The sequence below is a fragment of the Bombus pascuorum genome, chromosome 3 (assembly GCF_905332965.1).
Source record: "Bombus pascuorum chromosome 3, iyBomPasc1.1, whole genome shotgun sequence".
In the NCBI taxonomy this organism is placed as follows: domain Eukaryota; kingdom Metazoa; phylum Arthropoda; class Insecta; order Hymenoptera; family Apidae; genus Bombus; species Bombus pascuorum.
Window position 1 is genome coordinate 7,344,352 of NC_083490.1, and position 14,457 is coordinate 7,358,808.

A 14,457-nucleotide genomic window follows, 5' to 3' on the forward strand; every position below is an offset into this window, starting at 1 on the left:
AGTAATATTTACATAAAAATTTCTATTAAGATTAATTATATACACATATAAATCATTCTTATAAAATATTAATATTGTGGTTTCAGAAACTTTGATTTCTTTGGTGATAGTTCATAATCCTTATGTTTTTTTAATAATTTTTCATATTTATGTTCAATCTTTGTCATTTTCCTATAATTTTTCCAATTTTTTGCCAATTGCTCATCTGAAATATCTACTTCTTCTTTTTCTTCCACCTCCGTATGTTCATTGTTCCGTTCCTCTTCCATGAATTTTTCTATTTCAGGATTCATTCCTTGAAAACTTACTCTGCCATCGATTAATTTCTCACAGAAGATATAACTAGGTTCAATGACAAATCTTTCTCTTAAATAAAAAGTAAACAGATAATTTTATTCTTTTTATGAAATAAATACTACTTGTATTCAAAATAGACTGTGATTATAGATGTATATATTGCTTTTTGTCACGTAAAAATTACGTTTGTTATAATAATTGTTAGTCGTTACTGTGCAATTACTAAATGATATAAATATTTTATTTTACATATCTATTGACAAAGTATAATTATTAAAAAAAACAAAGGGATATCCAAATATTTATGTGTTAAGGTTAAACTTGTTAAAATATTCGTTTAAGAATTCAAAGAAACTTACGAATCTTTTTTCATACGTTTTGTCAGTTCATTTCCAAAATATTCTTCACCTTCTTCGTGAAATTGCTGTTTCTCTACTTTTTCTTTCGTCCGTTTCATAAACTAATAAATAAATAATATTTGCTAAAATATAAAATTTTCTACACAATTTTATACAATTTTGTTAACTTACTTTCATTTCTAAAATACTTTTTGATAATTTTGCTTTGTTAACACTCATTTTTGTTTTTCCTTTTTAAATTAAATATACAAAATATAAAATACAATTGTTATTTTTGTAGTTCAGATTGTATTTCAGTGAAAATATGTGTAATAATGTATTATGATTATAAACTTCAGTATAGCATGTGGTTATTGTTACAATGTACAATAAACGCGGAGCCGTATTTTGGATCTGGTGGTACCATCTACCTGATAAGTCAATACTAACAAGAAATGAAATTTTTAACTGATAAATTGCGCCATTATATCCAAATAGGGAACTTTGTAATTAATTATTTACGAAGGAAATTGAAATAATATTACACAGCGGTGACTTCTGACAATTAGAGTTTTAATTTAACTCCTGAATAGTTTAAGAACTCGCCTTACGGACTAAGAAATTTTATTTCTTAATTTCATTTCAAAGAAATTGGTTCTATTTTTTAGATTTAGATTTTTTAAATTTTCTTTTAATTTTGAAACTAGGAAAACTATTTAAATAAAACTAATTTCACTTAATTCTTTAGGTTGTAAAATTTCATTTAAGTACTCATAAGCTAAAAAATTTTCCTAGGAGCCGAAAAATTTGGTTTCGATTCTACTTATCTGAGCCAACGTGCACTATATATTTCAAATATATTTACATTTGAATCTTTTTATGAAATTGTTTGAAATTGAAAACAAAAAAACAATGTCAACTATTTTAAAAATTTTACTAATCTTTCTACATATAAATATTCAATACGAAGTATTTATTACTTTTAGTCTATATAACTGTAGAATAACAAATAGATGATGTAACAAACAATTGAAACAAAAAATAATAATCTTTTATAGTCTTGTATTGGATTATTTAATAACAAATTGAAATTACTTTTCATGATTTTTATTTACAGATATTAAAACTTTACATAATTTTTATATTACATTGAATTATTAAATATTCATTAACTAATGTTGCTAATTCATTACTCTTCCTTCTCTGAATTCTTCACTTCTTTGTATTTAGCTAAAATACAAAAAAATAATAATTACATCTTAACATAACGTTTGAATGTGAATTATTGAATGTCTGGTGTTAAAAGGAAATGTTTATTTAATCAGGTAAAGGAAATATTTATAAAAGTAAATAAGGATGACAATAGGTAGAGTACCTATGTGATTATACATCTACTTAATCAGAGATTTTGATTTCTTTGAATTTTGTACTTTTATGGGAGAAGTTTCTTTTACTGTTACTAATTCATGAGAATTTGAATCTCCTTTATTGTGATGAAATGAGACGTAATGAGCTTCTGATAAATTATCTCCTTCAGATCTTCCAAAGACTAAGACAAAAATTTTGTAAAAAATCAATTTTAATATTAAATAATGCAATGTTTTACCGTAATGAAAAATCTATTATTACTAAGCATCTTTAATATAAATTTCATGTTCCTCTAAATTTTTGTAATATTCAATTTTGGAGATTATATGTATCTAAAGTTAAATATGTTATAGAATATATTGTACTGTACAATGGCAAACCATATTAACATTATTATTGTATAAGGTATAGGAGGAATGATGCAATAAAATAATTTTGTTGTTGCATCCTACCTCCACTTTTTCAGTTGTATTGGTTGATACAGTTGTATCGCTCGTTTCTTTTTCAAAAAGTCGAGCTATCATACGAAAATATTCTGATTCAAGCACACTTTTCAGTAATGGAAATTCATTTACTGAAATTTCCTTTTTGTTATCCCCTGGTTTCACTGAAATTTTCAATGTAGCATTGAAATTTATACTATACTTTTGTATTATAAGCACATAATGTATTACATAACATACATTTACAACACATTTTTTTATATCCATTTCTGTATTTTTTTACAAACTAATAAATTTGTTAACAATTTAAAGACTTTAATATAAAAAATGTCCTAAATTCAAATTTAAAATAGAAACATCATTTCAGTATTAATAATAAACAGTATTACGTGTGAAAGAGTTCATATTGCTTGCCATTTGTATGATTAATAGACAAAATAAATAAATAGATTTAAGATCATATTAACAGTTGTGTAGAGCAATAAAAGTATAAAGTAATATACATACCACCGTAAATGAAATTGTAACTAATATTTCCATAGTGTTCTGCTGTGTTTAATGCTTGTTTTGCTTCTTTAGGGAAACAAATACATCCAACAATACTAGCACCTGTAGTTGTATAAAACAGTCTTTTTAATATGCCTCCTCTGAGACTGAATATTAATCCTGATAAACCACCAATACCAACAGCTCCTATTCGTGGCATAATATTGGCTTCATCTTGTAGGTAATCAATTGCAACTGAAATAATATTACATTTTATTAATATTAATAGATTTGCATGCTATAGCACGTTCCAATTATATGAAAGTATTTCTAAATTTTGTACTACACATAAATGCATACATTTCAGATTTTCAAAGGTACTTGAAACATCATGGGAAACCCTGTCTAATGTAACTTTTATCTCCCTCACTGTTTGACGTACTTTTCTAATATTTTCTTCCACAATAGAAGGATATTCTATGCTACAAAAAATAATGGATTGATTATCTTCATAATATAGTACAATGTTTTCTTATAGATTTTACTTCTTAAAAAATGTTTTAAAATAATGAATCTATATTTTAGATAAATCACATTTTCATAAAAGTCCTTTAAGAAACAGGGATAAAAATAATGTTGTCAATATGAAATTACTTGCGCTTTACCATGGCATCTGCTTAGAATACCCATCATCAATAGAATAAATGGGTAATTCTGATGGTTTTATTAATTTCTTTCCTTGTGTTTCATTACTACATGGTGTACTATCTTCAGGAGAAGTTGGAGGTTTCATTGCTGGTACTGCAGCACATAGTCCACACGGCATCAAGAATTTCTTGAACAACTTCATGTAAATATATATTTGATTTCTGTTTTCCATATTAGTAATAATATTTAAATTACTTTTGAGAAACTGTTTGCATTTATTAGAAATAAACAATGTTTAATAGAAATTAAGAAGTTATATTAAAAATTTCCTTACATTCTAGTATTTATTTAATTTAATAAATGTAACAGAAAATAAAAAATAAAATGAAATGAAAGAGAAATCATAAAATTAAAATAAACCATAGCGGAAACGTCATGTTTATAATTACCATTATTCGATACATTTTAAAATGCGATTTAATGATAATTTTCTTAAGAACACGTAATTTCTTATAAACTATGCTAGAATGTTTGAAATAGTTTATAAAGATATCCGAGCATTATCAAAATTATAAACGAATTATAATTTGGCACTGCAGAAAATTAGTTCCACAGACCAAAAACGAAGGATGCGACATCTAACGTTACTTTTAGAAGACGCAAAATTATGAAATATTTAAAAGAAAACAAAAATGATGAAAACACATGTACATATTGTTAAATATTTACCCTGTTCAAATTTTATTACCATCGAATAATGTAATTAAAATTTATTTAAGTAATGAAACTCCTTTTCTACTGAAAAAATAAATATTTAAAATATTCATTACTAATATTGCTCTTAGTAAAGTGAAGTAAATAAATATTACCAATTTTTAATATTTATATTTAAACTTAAGTAAAATAAATGCAAAAATATTAATTTTAAATATTCTATAGATATTTTAAAAGTACAAATATGTTCCTAAAAATATAATTCCATTACAATATATGTATAAGGTGTATGTGTATGTACTTACCAAATTTATATTCGACTTTAACCAAAATTTATGCAAAAACGACGTAGGACTTAATCACTAAAATCAAAAATCTTTGTACATTTTGTACTTACATTACTTCACACAAAATTGACATGATGTTTCAAGGCTTTGTTTATGCTGTCAATTGTAAATATTCGTAACAGTTTAAAAAAAAAAAAGAAAATCGGTATGTTGTATAAATTTTATTTTTTTCTGTGTTATATGTTGTTATATATAATACAAACTACAACGAGTTTAGAAATTTTTCTTCCTTAAAAATTAAGTATTTTGTAATTCGTTAATTGATACTTCAATAGTTATAATAAATTGAATTATAGAAATTATTATTTAAATACAAACTTTTATGCCAGTTCTTCCAAATTCTACTAACACACGTGGTTGATAATCATCGCATCGATGAATTGGTTCTCTGCAAGTTATATCTCTGCCAAATATATTTCCAATAGTAGATTCTAAAAATCTGTGTACGTAATTGTGCATAACGATAATGCAAAAGATAATGTATAATTTCACTACTTAATTTTTTAATTTTTACGTTTCATACAAAATCGGAAGTATTTAACGAGTCATTTTTATATGTTTGTGTATATGAATTTCTGTTGTTTTCACATATATTGCCAATTTGTTTGAAAAAACATGAGCACAGCTTTTTTCTTTGTTACTGAATAAAATATTTTGTTACGTATTTGAATTTTGAATATTTTGGGAAGAAAAAATATTCTTTTTATTTTTTATTTTTTACATATATCATACTAATTTAATTTTAAAACATGAAATCTTCTAAAAGTTTAGGAAAAAAGCCTTTTTCTTACACAACTAAATTCCTTAAAATTAATTTGTAAACATTTCAAGAAAGATGTCCATTTTTTTAATTTAACAAAAAACAATAATTGAATACAATCTCAATATACATAGGTATATGTTTTTAATGTATTGAGTTGTCTGGAAAGTTTGTACTGCTTTCGGTAGGTGACATTACAATAGGTTTGAATATATCAGAATAATTTAAAACAAATGACATGTGTCCATATTCTAAAAGATGATATTTCAAGCACTCTTAGAAAAGAGTTTGGTTGGAATATATTAACTTTTGTTAGTTTTATATGCTCTTAAATAAGGAAGGGCAAAAATATCACACAAATAGCAAACAAGATATGCGCTGTTTATGGTAACGGTGCTATATCAGAAAGAACTGTCCGGTAGTGGTTTGCTAAATTTGAGGCTGATTTAAATCTTGGAGGTCAAGAATGCCCGGGTAGACACTCCATCACTAATGAAGGTCAGATCAAAACTCTGGTCGAGAATAACCTACGTTATACGACATGTGAATTAGCAGAAACGTTAAATATACCAAAATCTACTATTCACAAACATTTTGTCAAGCTTGGCTATATAAACCGTTTTGATGTATAGGTTCCTCACAATTTAACAGGAAAAGATTTGATGGATCGCATTTCCATTTGTGATTCGCTCTATAAACGCAACTAGAAACACCAATTAGTAACAAGTAAGTAGTGACGGGAGATGAAAAATACACTATTCATAATAATATTCAGCGGAAAAGATCCTGGGAAAAGCGGAATGAATCACTCTAAAAGCTGGTTCTCATCCGAACAATGCACGGCCTCATGTGTCTTTGACTACTTGACAAAAGCTGTTGAAGCTTGGTTGTGATATGCTACCCCACTCACCGTATTCAGCAGACATTGCACCCTCAGATTTTCACCTATTTAGATCATTACAAAATTCCCTTAATGGCAAAAACTTTAACTCTTTGGTCAACCTGAAAAATCATATTGCAAAGTTTTTTGCTGAAAAACCTAAGAAGTTCTCGAAGGATGGAATATTCAAGTTGATTGAAAGATGCAGGATGATTGTGGAACAAAATGGCAGCTGTATAATTCAATAAAATATATTTCGAAATTTAAATGTGTTATATTCGAATTTTTCTTAAAAATTAGAAGGAACTTTCCAAGCAACCCAATACATAAATAGCTTCATATACGACCATAAATAGAACTTAGGAAAAATGTATTAAAGTATAAAAGATATAAAACCAAATTTATTGAATATAGAATTTGTGATGAAAATGGATATAAATTTCTTATTGATATAAATTTTTGATTGATTAAAATATTCTTTGAATTCATGTTTTCTGTTCATTTAAAATTATACTTTATGATAATATTTTTCATTTTAAATCAAATTTTTCAAGAAGTTTCCTGTGTTTCATTACACTAACAAACATTTTTTCACTAACAAACCATAGTCTTTCTGCTAGTGCAGGGTTTAATGCAGTCTTTGATGGATCACAACGATAACAATTACTGAAATAACATCCAGTTATCCCTTCCAATTCTGGTGCTGTTGCGCAGTAAACTGATGTACTAGCAGCTTGTTGCTGTGTGATTTGAAAAAAAATTGTAATAACGTTTTTTCAAGTATTCTGTTTTAAATAACTGTTTATCTTACCAGTGATTTTGTGAAAGGTCGTACCATCATAAACATAAATCGCAATATCCATGAATAACGACATAATGAAGAAGAAATCATATTACCAGGATGACAACAAAAGACATTTACAGTAGGCCATCGTTTTGCTAATTCTTGTGCAAACAAGATATTACATAGTTTTGTGTTATTATATGATTCCATAAAGAAATATTTATATGGAGGAGGAGATAAAGTTAATCGATGAAAATCTTCTGCTTTTCGTAAAGTTGCAAATCTATTGGTAAAAATGAGATATCATATATCAATTTTCATTACAGAAAAAGAAGAAATTTGTTATTATATAATATATGCAATATTATATTTATTAAAATGTTTTAAATACCTGTGTGATTCACTTGAAACTATCACTACTCTAGAATTATAACAACTTTGTAGTGGTTCTTCTAATAAAAGAGTAAAGTAAAATTGAGAAAGATGATTTACTTGAAATGTTGTTTCAAAACCATCTTTTGTAATTTCATACGGAATTCCAAAGACACCAGCATTTAAAATAAGGATATTTAAAGTGCTAAAAATGTAACAGTGATAAATAATGTAATGTAAATGTGGCAAATTTTTTATGAAAATATATTGCTATTAATGATAGTTTTACCCATCTAAGCATACCTATATTTTTGCTTAAATTCCTCAGCTGCTTCTCTAACACTATGTAATGATGACAAATCCAAATGTAATGTTTCACACATAACATTTTCTTTTTCTTGTTGTATCTTTTGTACTGCTTCTGCACCTTTTTCTAGATCTCTACAAGCTAAGATAACTTTACATCCATGTAAAGCTAATGATCTAGCTGTTTCAAATCCTTAAAAAATATAATTAGGTAGAGAAAAATAACATACTAAATTGTCTATAAAAGTAGAATTATTGTTGATTACAACTGATTTGAATAGTATGAAATGTATGTAACATATATACCTATCCCAGTATTGGCACCTGTAACTATGGCAAGTTTACCCCTTAAGTCTCGACCATGTAAAACAGATAATGCTGTGCTACTACTATCAAAACGTTGTCTTATAGGCTGTGATGATTCTCTACATTCTGTAGCAAATGCAAGCCGAGGATCACTATATGTTGTTGTACGATTCATGTGATCGATAAATAAGACTCGACCATCTTCTGACACACGTTTTTCCCATCCAGATGGCAGTTCTTATTGATAAATAACATTATAATCAAATTTATAAAATCATAATCAAATTATAATCAAATTTCATTCATGACAGTTAATGTTTGAAACTTGTTAATAACTGCATAATTATTTATCATCAAGTTCAAAAAGTATATAGATGTAAATATTTAAATATTATAAATTAATATGTACTATGGCATAAATGGTTAATTAAAAATTTAGATTATACATATATAAAAATTTATATAGTAATATTGTACCTCCCCCAACAGTCTTTGTACGACCAGTTCTAGGGTGTGTCCATTGTGTGCCCTTTGTATAATGACTGAAAACGAAATAGTATTGACACTTACTAAATTACATTTTACAGATGTATTATAGATAGATAATTTTATATTAAGTCTTAAGTACTGGATGTAACACTAGGTTTTATTAATATCTATAATTTATATCACAATAACAACAACAATAATATATAACGAATACTATTATTTACTTTACATAGTAGACATTTCCATTAGGAGTTGTCATTTCTTCCCATCCAGGGGGTAATTCATCCTCACTATCGGATTCATTTAAAATACCTATCATCTTCCTTTTTTCTTATTTTATACTAATTTATATCGAATTCTTTATCACCTCACTTGCGTCTACTGAGTACGTACACGCTTATACCATGAGTTTATAACGTATATTGATTTATATCATGTGTTACCAACATTATAATCAAAAAAGTACATAACGAATAACGGTTTATCTATGTTACCAATATTATAATCAAAAGAGTGAATGATAAAAGAAAACGTTTTTTTTAAAATACAGATATTATATAAAATGCTTATATATTTACCTAAAGAAAAAATATTAAAACGGTATAATTATAAACATTTAAAAATTTGTTATCAAATATGATATGACTATTTTGTTTAATTTTATATTATCTTATTTCATATATATTTAAATATACTACATATATACATTGTATGTGCCTGTGTATTATACATTCATGATTCATTAAGTATTAATTTGGAATAAACAGTAAGACCAACTATCCATTAACGTTAAATTGTTTGCATAAGTAAAGTGTAATTTTCAATGTGTACGTAATTTATATATTAATAGGAAAACGTTGTTGGATGTTTATAATAATACGTATATATATAATAAAAGACGTATTATCAAAAATAAAATAACAATTAAATAACAATTAAACATGAAATTTAAAGTACAGAAAATGAACATGTATAAGCTTACACGTACATTTGAACGTATTTAAGATTCCGTTCTGAACGAAGTTAACTGCGAGCCGCACCCGCAGTTTGCGTACAATCGATAGCAGATTTCATTTCTGTCAAATGGATAATGGCAGCGACGGCAATTGATATGATGTTGCAGAGCAATGGGTTTCAATCGAAGAAAAAAGAAGATCCAGAAAATAAAGACAACTTATGGTATGTATAAAAGTTTGCTTTCGAAATTTTTTTTAATATAAATTATACATATTGCAGTAGGCAATTGCAACGTATAAATATTTTGACGTTCGTCTTACGTGCCACACATTAGAAGCCAGAGAATTAGTCATTTTCAATCATTTACTTTATTTTTAATTGTTTCCTTTTTTACAGGTCCTCTATTTTGGCTGAAGTACAAAATAGTAGCAGTAACAAACTACCCTCAAACAAGAATATTCTTGTCTTAGGTAAGTTTGAGTAATTACTTTCCTTAATTAATGCAAGATTCTGAAGATACTTGTATGTGTCATGCATAAATGTTATGTATTATAATGAGTGTCAAATGTAATGTTTATATATGTAATTTTGTTTTAATGTTGCCTGTAACATATGGTTACCTATTTGTTTGATTTTTTATTTGACTTGTAATTTGTTTATTATCTTTTGTTAAGATTTTTAAAATTAATTTTACATATCCAATGATAATAATATAGATGTTTATGACATATATGTTATATAATAAAGCTGTTCACTAAGTATTTAGATTACACATGTATATAGTAGCAAGAAATCATTTCATTTATAGGTGATAATGAAAGTGGAAAAACAACACTCATTGCTAAATTACAAGGCGTAGAAGATCCAAAGAAAGGTTCTGGTTTGGAGTTTGCATATATTGATGTCAGAGATGATTATAGAGATGGTACTATCAATTAAGAATTGATAATGTTTCTAATTATAACAGGTGAAGAGTAATGAAGTTTTATTCTTTAAATTTTTTATTCAGATCAAACAAGGTTATCTGTATGGGTATTAGATGGTGATCCTGGTCATGCAAATCTTTTAAGATTTGCATTAAATGCAGAAAGATTTCCACATACACTTGTTATGTTAGTTGCTGCAATGACAACTCCATGGGCTATCCTCGATCAACTTCAATCCTGGGCTGCACTTTTGGGAGATCATATTGACAAATTACCTTTAGATAATGATACTTGGCAACGATGCAGGCAATTTAGTAAGTCATATTTTTAAATTACTTCTTTCATGGTATGTATTTCACATTGTTACATGTGTTCATTTAATAATAAAAGATATATTAATTAAATCGTTTTTCAAATTTTCAAATTTTCAAATCATGTTTTATGTGCTTAGATGTAAAAAAGTGGCAAGATTATACAGAACCTGGGGATGAATTAGATCCTGGTAGTCCTTTAAGGCGAACTAGTCGTAATTTAGATGACGATACAATGGATAATTTACCACTACCAGAAGGAGTACTTACAACAAATTTAGGCCTAGATGTTGTTGTTGTTATTACCAAAACTGATTATATGTCTACTCTTGAGAAAGAACATGATTATAAGTAAGTTCATAATATAATTACCATTAAAAAAGATATAATTGGTAGTAATAAATTACTTTATTTGTTCAATAATTTTAATTTTTTATAGGGATGAACATTTTGATTTTATACAACAGTGGATAAGACGATTTTGTTTGCAATATGGCGCAGGATTATTCTACACATCAGCAAAGGAAGATAAAAACTGTGATTTGCTTTATAAATATCTTACACATAGAATTTATTCTTTACCATTTAGAACACCTGCTTTAGTCGTCGAAAAAGATGCAGTTCTCATGTATGTAATTTTAATTGAGTAAATATTTGTATGTATTTTTAATATTTTAAGGGTGTTCTTGTTTACAGTCCTGCTGGTTGGGATAACATGAAAAAGATTAGCATTCTTCATGAAAATTTGCAATCCATGAAACCAGATGATTACTATAGAGATGTTATTGCACAACCATCAACAAACAGAAAAGTATGTGTGTGTACAGATAAATCACATTTTTAATATTAAGGACTTTACAGTAAAATATTATTTTACTAATTAGTGTGTAGCTAGAGAAGTAGAAGTACAGGCAGAAGAAGAACAAGCTTTCTTAGCGAAACAACAAGCTGCATTATTAGGTATAAAAGATCCAACGCGATCTCCAACAACCAGGAATCAGGCAAGCACTGGACCAGTTATTCAGGTTATACCATTTATAATTGGAGCATGCTTGTCATGTTACATGCAGTTAATAATCATTCGGCATTGAATAACAATGTTGTGGCTAATTTATGTATATATATCATGTATTCATGTATGTTATCATCATATCCTCACCTCTTAACAGATAATGCTTATTCATATTAAAATTATTCTGACTTTAATACCCCGAAAATTTTGACTTTAATTGATGTTTTTTGAGCGAGTGTTGCTTTTTATATTCTTGGGTGTAATTATGTGACATATAGCATTTACATTTCTTATTCAATTTTTTGTAAATTAATATTAGGATCATTGAGCACTTTTTTTTGCATTGACATTAACTCAATTAGATCAATTCATGCATTGCTTAGTGTTTATATATTCTTATGTTTAGGTTAGTAGCTTCTCATTATATAATTATAAGATGATATTGTATCTTAATAAACTATATTGTGTTCTTTTACATTTTAGAATCTAAGCTAACAATTAATGTTAATATGTGTATTTTGTTAGATTTACTATACAGAAAAAGCATATTTGCATACATGACTATTTCATACTTTGACAGGCTAAATTTTAATTACATGTTCCATTGTTCAGTAACTTTGTGGTGAATGAGATCACTATGTGTTTTTACAGTGGACGATCAAAAGCATGTTCTAATCTTTGTGGTATGATCTGTTATGAATATAACAGAAAATACCATTTTGCAAATATTAAATATTTTTTATACAGGTTGCATCACCAAATAAAAAGTTGGATCCCAAAGGTACTGGATCTGCGCAATCTGGGGAAGGTGTTCTGGCTAACTTCTTCAATTCTCTTCTTCACAAAAAGACTGGAAGCCCTGGATCACCAGGTACTGTAGGTACGAGTCCGATAAAAATTGGTAAGTTTTATAATGCATTATAAGAATGTAGTATATTATGAATTTTCATAACATTTTAAAGTAAAAAATTTCGATTTATTGTTTATTTCAGATAATGCATCAGTAGATAAAGCAACTATGTGTAATGATGCAGCAGTGGAATTAGATCGACTTACTCGAACGAAGAAGCTTTCTCCTCCCAACTTAAATTCGTCATCTGAATGTTAAGGAAATATATTTTCTTTGCGACCCATATTGGGAGATAAGTATTGAATTATAAATCATAAATATCAGTTCCATAATAACATTTTGAGGATAATTGAATGACACTGAATATAAAATATATTTGTGTGATCTTCATCTTCATTTGTAATGTTTAAAACTGATACAGAAATTATTTTTATCATATTTGTATTAATAATATTACAATGCATGTACTAATTTGGTAATTTATAATGATCTAAAAAGATTTTATTTGTATTTATTATATTTTATGTCATTTATTATGATTTAAGATTTTTGTCATTTATTAATTTAATACAGTTGTTTTAAATGCAACTTTTAATAATTTGTCATAGTTATAAAATACTTACAAGAAATTTTTAATCAACAACTAATCATATTGTGCAAAACACAAATATTCAAGTTTTTTTATAAAATATTGTATCAATTTATAAAATGAAGCACAATTGTATAATCTAAAATAATTTTTTGTTTAGTCTTTTAAAGTTATAATTTTCTTTAGGTTGTAGATTGCACATTTTTTATGTATAACTATGATGTTTGCACATTTCTAGTGTTATGGTTCTTTTGGTATTAAGATTTTTGACGTAGTACTAATTGTTTGTTATGAATGTGCAATAAAAATTTTAATTACACTTGAATGGGTCGCAAAGAATTGGAATTAATTTATAAGAACAGTTGAATTTGATTCAGAAACGAATATGTTACTGAGAAACAGAAAATAACAAAATGTCACACAACCTATCAATAATTTTGTTTGTTATATCTGACTGTCAGTAACAATACAAAATTACAGCTAGAGAGTTATTAAATTAACATAATTAAATATTTAATATAGTAATACATTCAATTATGCTTACGCACATGTCCCTACAGCTCGTTATAGTAAATTATTTAATAATCATCCATGAAGGATGTAAGGATTTTTTTACTGCTCTTCAATGCTTTCATTTCATTTCCCAATAAATAAATAATTCTATTTATACAATATTGTTCTCGTTGATAAAAGTTGGCTGAATAGTTTTCTCTTGTATTCGGTCTAATTTATAAAGTGCCGTTACTGTAACGTAAATGAGCCATACGAATGTGTGAGATAGTATTTTATATGAATGTTAGATTTAGAGGAGATTTCTTAATCAAGGACACAGGCTTGTCTTTGGTTTGAAGATAATTCGTGGTATGAATTTCGGAGTGTACGGTTACAAGGCGAGTGAAACTTCTTTGTCAACTTTTAAAAGAATTTTATGTGAAAGAGAAGAATCTGTAAATTCAGTTATTAATGTGGCTTTTCTGTATATGAAGTAATTAAAATTCCTGATCAAAAATAAATAATTTTTCATAAACATAGAGGTTATTGTTATTACAGTAATATACCGCAATCAAATTTTTATAATTTAAAAGAGTTAAAAATATTTGTATTTTTAAAATCTTAATTACTTATTTTACATTCATTTGATATTTTTATATTTGGTATTAAATATTTAATAAATTTAATGACACGAAAGAATATTTATATTTTGATATTTGAGAAATAGAAAGTTCTATTAAATTAATAAAATGTTAATTGCATTCTATAATTTTCTATTCTTT

At 26.6% G+C, this 14,457-nt stretch overlaps 4 protein-coding genes across 6 annotated transcripts; 1 reads left to right on the forward strand and 3 right to left on the reverse strand.

The window, feature by feature from the left end:
• Positions 1 to 5: 5 nt before the first annotated feature.
• Positions 6 to 1,043, reverse strand: LOC132905642 (M-phase phosphoprotein 6). The gene is made up of 3 exons (XM_060957152.1): positions 828 to 1,043; positions 657 to 757; positions 6 to 366 (listed from the first exon to the last, which is right to left on the reverse strand). The coding sequence occupies exons 1-3, from the start codon at positions 873 to 875 to the stop codon at positions 69 to 71; spliced, it is 447 nt and encodes a 148-aa protein (XP_060813135.1). The 5' UTR covers positions 876 to 1,043; the 3' UTR covers positions 6 to 68.
• A 683-nt stretch (positions 1,044 to 1,726) lies between these two features.
• On the reverse strand, positions 1,727 to 4,218 carry LOC132905637 (MICOS complex subunit MIC27). 2 transcript variants are annotated; one of them, XM_060957143.1, is made up of 6 exons: positions 4,030 to 4,218; positions 3,598 to 3,776; positions 3,293 to 3,414; positions 2,954 to 3,187; positions 2,456 to 2,610; positions 1,727 to 1,865 (listed from the first exon to the last, which is right to left on the reverse strand). In XM_060957143.1, exons 1-6 carry the CDS (start codon positions 4,042 to 4,044, stop codon positions 1,848 to 1,850), a joined length of 723 nt encoding a protein of 240 aa, XP_060813126.1. In that variant the 5' UTR covers positions 4,045 to 4,218; the 3' UTR covers positions 1,727 to 1,847. The 2 variants fall into 2 exon arrangements, with proteins under 2 accessions (XP_060813126.1, XP_060813127.1); XM_060957144.1 differs by having other exon boundaries at positions 3,598 to 3,801.
• A 1,163-nt stretch (positions 4,219 to 5,381) lies between these two features.
• On the reverse strand, positions 5,382 to 8,973 carry LOC132905636 (WW domain-containing oxidoreductase-like). Its single transcript, XM_060957142.1, has 7 exons — positions 8,763 to 8,973; positions 8,527 to 8,591; positions 8,050 to 8,286; positions 7,741 to 7,936; positions 7,457 to 7,642; positions 7,093 to 7,348; positions 5,382 to 7,021 (listed from the first exon to the last, which is right to left on the reverse strand). Exons 1-7 carry the CDS (start codon positions 8,855 to 8,857, stop codon positions 6,812 to 6,814), a joined length of 1,245 nt encoding a protein of 414 aa, XP_060813125.1. The 5' UTR covers positions 8,858 to 8,973; the 3' UTR covers positions 5,382 to 6,811.
• A 601-nt stretch (positions 8,974 to 9,574) lies between these two features.
• Positions 9,575 to 14,210, forward strand: LOC132905632 (cytoplasmic dynein 1 light intermediate chain 2). Of its 2 annotated transcripts, none has more exons than XM_060957129.1 (10): positions 9,575 to 9,717; positions 9,892 to 9,965; positions 10,304 to 10,420; positions 10,505 to 10,735; positions 10,873 to 11,083; positions 11,172 to 11,360; positions 11,429 to 11,543; positions 11,617 to 11,757; positions 12,492 to 12,645; positions 12,737 to 14,210. In XM_060957129.1, the coding sequence occupies exons 1-10, from the start codon at positions 9,629 to 9,631 to the stop codon at positions 12,850 to 12,852; spliced, it is 1,437 nt and encodes a 478-aa protein (XP_060813112.1). In that variant the 5' UTR covers positions 9,575 to 9,628; the 3' UTR covers positions 12,853 to 14,210. The 2 variants fall into 2 exon arrangements, with proteins under 2 accessions (XP_060813112.1, XP_060813114.1); XM_060957131.1 differs by having other exon boundaries at positions 11,617 to 11,733.
• Positions 14,211 to 14,457: the final 247 nt, after the last annotated feature.

Excerpts from the sequence above, each read along its gene's own strand:
- LOC132905632 (XM_060957129.1), top strand. The coding sequence starts at position 9,629 with ATGGCAGCGACGGCAATTGATATGATGTTGCAGAGCAATGGGTTTCAA. Across the intron at positions 10,421-10,504 it reads CAGAGATGATTATAGAGATG|ATCAAACAAGGTTATCTGTA; the intron begins GTACTATCAATT and ends TTTTTTATTCAG. Across the intron at positions 11,084-11,171 it reads GAGAAAGAACATGATTATAA|GGATGAACATTTTGATTTTA; the intron begins GTAAGTTCATAA and ends AATTTTTTATAG.
- LOC132905642 (XM_060957152.1), bottom strand. The coding sequence starts at position 875 with ATGAGTGTTAACAAAGCAAAATTATCAAAAAGTATTTTAGAAATGAAA. Across the intron at positions 758-827 it reads AAAGTATTTTAGAAATGAAA|TTTATGAAACGGACGAAAGA; the intron begins GTAAGTTAACAA and ends TTTATTTATTAG. Across the intron at positions 367-656 it reads AAACGTATGAAAAAAGATTC|AGAAAGATTTGTCATTGAAC; the intron begins GTAAGTTTCTTT and ends TTTTTATTTAAG.
- LOC132905636 (XM_060957142.1), bottom strand. The coding sequence starts at position 8,857 with ATGATAGGTATTTTAAATGAATCCGATAGTGAGGATGAATTACCCCCT. Across the intron at positions 8,592-8,762 it reads GGAAATGTCTACTATGTAAA|TCATTATACAAAGGGCACAC; the intron begins GTAAATAATAGT and ends TTTCGTTTTCAG. Across the intron at positions 8,287-8,526 it reads TACAAAGACTGTTGGGGGAG|AACTGCCATCTGGATGGGAA; the intron begins GTACAATATTAC and ends TTTATCAATAAG.
- LOC132905637 (XM_060957143.1), bottom strand. Across the intron at positions 3,415-3,597 it reads TATTCTAAGCAGATGCCATG|CATAGAATATCCTTCTATTG; the intron begins GTAAAGCGCAAG and ends TATTTTTTGTAG. Across the intron at positions 3,188-3,292 it reads TACCTTTGAAAATCTGAAAT|TTGCAATTGATTACCTACAA; the intron begins GTATGCATTTAT and ends ATATTATTTCAG.